The following is a 6,257-nucleotide window of genomic DNA, read 5'->3' on the forward strand; positions in this document are numbered from 1 at the left end:
TATTTATGCATTAATTACCTGCATGCGTTCCTGTGTTAACTTTGCATCTATATTTTAAGTTCAAGGAGAAGGGTGACTTCTGACAACTTTAACACAACTTTATTGAAAACACAAACAAGACTCAAATAGACCTCAATACACTAGAACAACAATTAGAAGGGTAGCTGGCTTACTTTTGATGGTTCAGTTCACTTTAACTTAAATACTAAGTGTCACAATCTGGACAAAAACACAAATATCAACAAATGTGCTTTCAGTTCTAATATTCATTTGGCATCAGAAGAATCAGCTCATACACAGTTGGGCAAAGTCAGTGTTGGCAATAAAGATATACATTACAACACAGAATCAACTATGTAATTCAAAACATTATTCAAGGAATTGTTAACTTAGGAACATAAGGACAAAGGCAAGTGATTAATCATACTAATTTTCTCGGTCTGCCTCAGGGTCCTTTTGACCATCTGTTTTGCCTTGCAGTTCCTTAGCAAATTCCTCAACTTCATGGAATGCAGAAATAAGTGACTCAAGACTGAAATCATCATCAGTGAACAACACTGACTCCCTTTTTATATTGTTACCAATATTCTCAAACATTGCTAGAACAACTTGAATATTGTCATTTGTCTCTTTCCTGTTAAAAAGGCTCATAAATTCTGACACTGCTTCAGCACTGAGTAGTTCTTTTGTCATGACAGGATTTTCAGACAAATTCATTAGCATTTTCAGAACATGAAACCTTGTTTTGGTATTGCCCATGGCTAACAAGGAGAGAAATCCAGACATATACTTGGCAACCAGTGTGTGGTAGTCAGTAGTTGTAGTGAGATGTCTAACCATCCTTATTCCAGATAGCTGTTCAGGGGAATCTAAGCTGTAAGCAAGGGTTTCTTCACACACTTGACATACATATGTCTGAATCATGTTTAGATTTGGATAAGGTGGAGCCAGACGAATCATATTTTCCAAAAAACTTGTCCTAACCCGGGAGGAAGGATAATTGAGCAAGGTTTCAATAAGTGAGACAACACCTGAATCCCGAATGAAATCTCGGGTAAATTGAGAAGCACTTCTCATACCCATTGCAATTTTAGATATTTCATGAATAAAAGGATCTCGGATTTTGTCCATTAATAAAAGGAGTTCTTCAAACTCTTCAGAACCAATTTTAAGCTCACATTGTATGCAGCTGCAGGACCAACTCTCAGGCTCTGCACTCTCTCGGGTTCTAAGATGCTCCCGAATTTCCCTGACTGACCTGTAGGATGGATCATACTGAAATGGGAACTCAGGTTCAGGCTGATCAGGCTGAAGCAAAGATTCCTGCTCTTCCCCTTCTGAGTTAAGTTCCATGTGCTTGGGCTTTCCTCCAAACATTTCAGAGAACAGAGATGCCGCCTCTTTTGGAAATCTAAAGGGGAATGGAGATGGGAAGCCAACCCTACCCCATGGACCAGGCTTGAATTGAATAGTGACCTCTTCCCAGCTCTGGGGCCTGTGTGAGGCATCGGGCTCCTGCTCAAATGAACACTCAGACCTGCAAATGGCCCTGAACACAGGCCTAGGATTGGATTCAAAATGGGCCTCATCTCCTGCCCAGAACCAGGACCCCACTATGGCCTCATCCTCCTCAGCTACTGTCCTGGTCTCACAGTTGGTCCCATACCCAGTCCTGTTATTGGCCTCATCTTTAGCTCCAAACCAGGACTCAACAACTGTCCCTTCCTCATTTTCTGGCCTGGACTCACAGGTAACAACAGTTCCAGTCTCGTTAACGTCCTTCTCCCCAGACCAGAACCAGGGCTCAACAATGATCTCTTCATCATCCTCTGGCTTGGATGCACAGCTTTTCTCTGCTTCTACACTGACTTCTTTTGCAGCACAGAACCAGGATCCAAAAATGGTTTCTTCTTCAGTACTTGATCTGCTCTGTTCTACTGCCTGAGGCCCAATCTCTACACTGTATTCTTCTTCAGCCCAAAACCAGGATCCAACAATGATTTCCTCTTCCTCAGTCACTGGCATGGACTCAAAACTGGCTCCTGCCTCCAAGCTGGCCTCTTCTTCTGCCCAGAACCAAGACCCAACAGTGGCTTCCTCCTCTTCAGCCTCTGGACTGGATTTGTTGCAAAAGCCAGCCTCCTTCCTAATGATCTCTTCCCTGGCCCAGAACCAAGCCCCAACAATAGCTTCCTCCTCAACTGCCAGCCTGTCCTCTTCTCTAGCCTCAGCTGCTGTCTTGAGCCTGTCCTCTTCTCCAGTCCAGAACCAAGAACCAATAATGTCCTCTTCCTCAGCATCTGGCCTGGATTCCTCTCTATCTGTAGCCTCTCTTATGGTTTCATCTTTCCAGAACCAGGATGTGATCATGGTCTCCTCCTCCACAAGCGGCTTGGCCTCTTCTCCAGTCCCATCATCTATACTGACCTCTTCTGTAGCCCATAACCAGGGCCCTATAATGGTCTCTGGGCTTGCGTATTTTCTGGACCAGAATGATGACTCAACAGTGTCCTGTTCCTCCTCTGGCCTAGACTTCCAGCTGCCTCCATTGGCAGTATACATGCAGGGATCATCATCCCAGAAGCAAGAATCATTGTTGATCTCTTCATCCCCTGTCATAAATTTGCATCTGGCACCAGCTCCATACTTCTTACTGACTTCTGTGGTCCCAAACCAAGATGATAGAATATCCTCTTCCTTGTCCTTCAGGCTAGACTTGTTGCTGACCTCAGTCCCCACACAAGCTTCTACTCCATCCCAGAACCATGACCCAATAATGGGCTCCTCCTCAGCTCCTGGCATGGTGTCACAGCTGACTTTAACCCCAGAATCATTCTGGGTCTGGTTTCCAGCCCAAAACCAGGACCCAAATATTGTCTCTTCTTCATCTTCTGGACTGGTGTCTTCTCCAAACTCATCCTCTGTATCAACCTCTTTTCTATCCCAGAACCAGGGACCAATGACCTCTTCTTCCTCAGACCTTGGCGTGGATGCACAGCTGGCTCTAACATCAGCTTCTACACTGGCCTCATCACTGACCCAAAACCAGGGCCCAAAAATGGTCTCTTCCTCAGCCTCTAGGCTGGTTTCTTCACTAGCCCAGAAGCAGGAACCAGCAATGACCTTTTCTTTATCATATGCTACCATAGATTTAGAGGTAGCTTCAGCCCCAGGTTCCATACTGGTCTTTTCCCCAGACCCAAGCATAGAATTACCAATAGACTCTTCCTCAGTCCTTGGTCTGGATTTACTGCTGGCATCAGTCCTCATACTGGCTTCTTCTTCAGTCCAGAACCAACTGCCAACAATGGACTCATCCTCCACTTGAGAACTGTACTTGACACTGGCCCCACCAACTACACTGGACTCTTCTGTAGCCCAGAACCAGTTCCCAATGAGGAACTCCTCCTCAGACTTGGCTTCTTGCTTGGCCCTGACTCTGGCCTTAGTTGTCACCTTTTCCTTTGCCGTTATTCTGGCCCTGGCCTCTTTCTTGGACTTGGGTCTTGACAAGTTATTACCCTTTTCTCCAGGCCAGAACCAGGACTCTTTTTTAACTACATCTATAGATCCAGACACAAAATCAATGGAAGTTTCTTGGCTGGCCCTGTGCCTGGCCCTGACATTGGCCCCTTTCCTGGCTCTGGGTTTGGACCTGGATTTGGCCTCCTCTCTAGCCCAGAACCAGGACTTCACATTGCCTTCACATTCAGATCCAGAACTGGACTCAGAAACTTCTTTCTTGGACCTAAACCTGGACCTGTTATTGGTCTCTTCCTTGGGCCTGGACCAGATATTAGTCTTTTCTCCGGCCCAGAGCCAGGATGTGTTAATAGATTCATCCTCAGAGCCAGAACTAGACAAAATGTAAAACTCCCGATTGATGTTGGGCCTAGACATGGCCTCTTCTCTGGCTATGTGCCTGGATCTGGCACTGGCCTTTACCCTGCCTCTAGGATGAAACTTTGTACTGACCTCTTCTCCACTCCAGAACCAGGAACTCAGAGAGGATCTGTCCACCCATCTGAAATCACACTTCTGAGGGATCTCTTGTTTGGACGTAGGCCTGGGGCACCACAGGGACCCCACATTGATCTTCTCCTCTGACCCAAACAAAGGCCGTTTTCCTGATTGGAATTTGACCCTGGTGCCAGAAAAGGACTCAGTGTCCTGACTGATCAGTTCCCTATCCATAGATAAGATCTTAGATTTAGCAGCTGACCCAGACTCAGTACTAACCAGTGGCCAGGCTATGGTATTGGTCTGGGACACTCCCTCTGTCTTCAACATTGCTTTACCATCAAACTCAGTCTGGGCCCATGAATGGGCTTTATCTGTGGGCCCTGACCCAGGGATGGCTTTGGCCTCATTCTTAGGATGCACCACACCTACTGCCATGGGTTCAGCTTTGGGCCTTGCACCACCTACTGCCATGGCATCAGATTTAGGCCTTGCCCCAGGCATTACCTGTGCCTGGGTCCTAACCTTGGGTCTGACCACCAACAGGACTTCATTCTCTCTTTCAGCCCCACCCCCAACCTCTTCTCCAGCCTTCTTTTCAGGCTTTGCCTGGGCAGCAGGTTCAATCTCAGCCCCAGTCATGGTACAAGTTACAGAGGAGGCCCAGTTAAGTAACCCTACCCCAGTCTCAGCCTCTACCACAGACCTCTCAGTTTTGTATCTTCACACTCTGATCTTTCAGTGACTCAGGTGGTAGAGTTGGAAACAAATGTTAGAGTCAATCACTAGTCCATCAGTCAGTCAACCTCCTTCCGAAGCCTAGCCTCGGTCAGTATCACAGACAAAGTGCAGAAGAGGCCCAACCAAGGTGGGGGACGATGGATGTTCCTGGGTGGGTGCAGACCTGTTGAGGGTGGTGGTCAGCAGCAATTCCAACACCACCAGAGCTGCCACTGGAGGTGGATCTAAGGAAAGAGAATGACATGGGGCTTTGAATCTCTTCTAATTGGGTTGCTCCATGCAGAGATTCACACAGAGACTGGACTTTGAATGTTTAGTGGGACAGTTGGACTAGTTAGAAAGTCTTCTGTCACCCTCATTTCACCCATGTTTTACCCCAGAATTTGCCACATTACTTTGCCTGATACAAAACAGGTATGAAACTGGTAAGTGTTGGCAATGGGAGAGGTTTAGGAGCCCCAGAGTACCATAATCACTCTTGGGCCAGTGTTGATTTCCACTTCCCCATCCAAAGTTGTACCCACTCTCATACCAACCTATACAGATGTGGTGCGATTTCCCCCTCCTTTCCTTGATTCCAGTGTTGTCAAACCCTAAAGCAGCCTGGAGGCTGTCCTAGGAATAAGTAAAAATAAAGGAGACAATGGAGCCTGACTGCTAGATAGATAAGAGGGTACACTGACCTCTGATGCAAATATCTCTCTTACCATAAGAATTCCATTTGTCTGTTTCCTGTCTCCTTATCCCTGCCCTCAGGTCTTCTCCTTCCCTTCAGAGCCAATCCACACCTACCCCAGTATTCCTAGTATCTCCTGCAGGAAATGGACAAGGGATGCTGTGGCAGTGTGCAAATCTGGCAGCAAGCAGGAGAGGTGGAGAAGTTCCCAGAACCCATGTGGATCAAAGACACTTGCCATGATCTTACTCTATAGTACTCCCGTGATTTACCCACCTTCACACCAACCTCCAGAGATTTGAACCAGTCTCCTCCTCTCTCCTTCCTTACAGAAGTGAGCAGCCTTAAAGCAGGTCTATGGACAGACACAAAGGCAAAACATTCAGGAAATAATGGTAGCAACTGAGTGCTTTTGGTGGACTGACCAACACCAAAGAGAAGAGTATCCATATTATCTTCTAACATTTAGGGTCCTGCTGATAGAATATTCTCATTTAATTTAGGCCTTCTGTTTCACGGTTCTGGATAACAACTCTTCACACGACCTCTTCCCATTATTCCCTTCTCCAATTATAAGGATTCACCACTAGGTGTTCACACTCCTTTGTGCTGTACTACAGAAATGGGGGGAAATACACAGCATATTCCAGAACACAGTATGTGCAGTGACCCTTGTAATTATGACTTGTGTCTCACCCTCACCTCCTAGCCCATCTTTTCCTACCACGAATTTTCAGTGGTGAGGAAGGCAAGGGAAGTGCTTAGAAAACTAATACAAAGGGGAATTTTAGAAGGTATTCCTGGATGCCTGACCTGACATGGTCCCAGTCACCCCACCCCAATTCAGCTTTCCACTCAATGGCTGCTGCCCATCCCCCCC

General features: G+C 46.6%; 1 protein-coding gene and 1 long non-coding RNA gene across 3 annotated transcripts; both read right to left on the minus strand.

Annotated features, from left to right (window-relative positions):
- Positions 1–232: 232 nt before the first annotated feature.
- On the minus strand, positions 233–4,602 carry GPRASP1 (G protein-coupled receptor associated sorting protein 1). 2 transcript variants are annotated; one of them, XM_021692223.2, is made up of 3 exons: positions 3,708–4,602; positions 3,216–3,557; positions 233–1,613 (listed from the first exon to the last, which is right to left on the minus strand). In XM_021692223.2, the coding sequence occupies exons 1-3, from the start codon at positions 4,600–4,602 to the stop codon at positions 427–429; spliced, it is 2,424 nt and encodes an 807-aa protein (XP_021547898.1). In that variant the 3' UTR covers positions 233–426. The 2 variants fall into 2 exon arrangements, with proteins under 2 accessions (XP_021547898.1, XP_021547890.1); XM_021692215.2 differs by having other exon boundaries at positions 233–4,602.
- A 250-nt stretch (positions 4,603–4,852) lies between these two features.
- LOC123323883 lies at positions 4,853–5,457 on the minus strand. Its single transcript, XR_006539563.1, has 3 exons — positions 5,409–5,457; positions 5,238–5,316; positions 4,853–4,925 (listed from the first exon to the last, which is right to left on the minus strand). It is a non-coding gene; the product is annotated as an uncharacterized LOC123323883 (long non-coding RNA).
- Positions 5,458–6,257: the final 800 nt, after the last annotated feature.

Source organism: Neomonachus schauinslandi, unplaced genomic scaffold, assembly GCF_002201575.2.
Source record: "Neomonachus schauinslandi unplaced genomic scaffold, ASM220157v2 HiC_scaffold_1800, whole genome shotgun sequence".
In the NCBI taxonomy this organism is placed as follows: Eukaryota; Metazoa; Chordata; class Mammalia; order Carnivora; family Phocidae; genus Neomonachus; species Neomonachus schauinslandi.

Coding starts and splice junctions, on each gene's coding strand:
- GPRASP1 (XM_021692215.2), bottom strand. CDS start 4,602: ATGACTGGGGCTGAGATTGAACCTGCTGCCCAGGCAAAGCCTGAAAAG.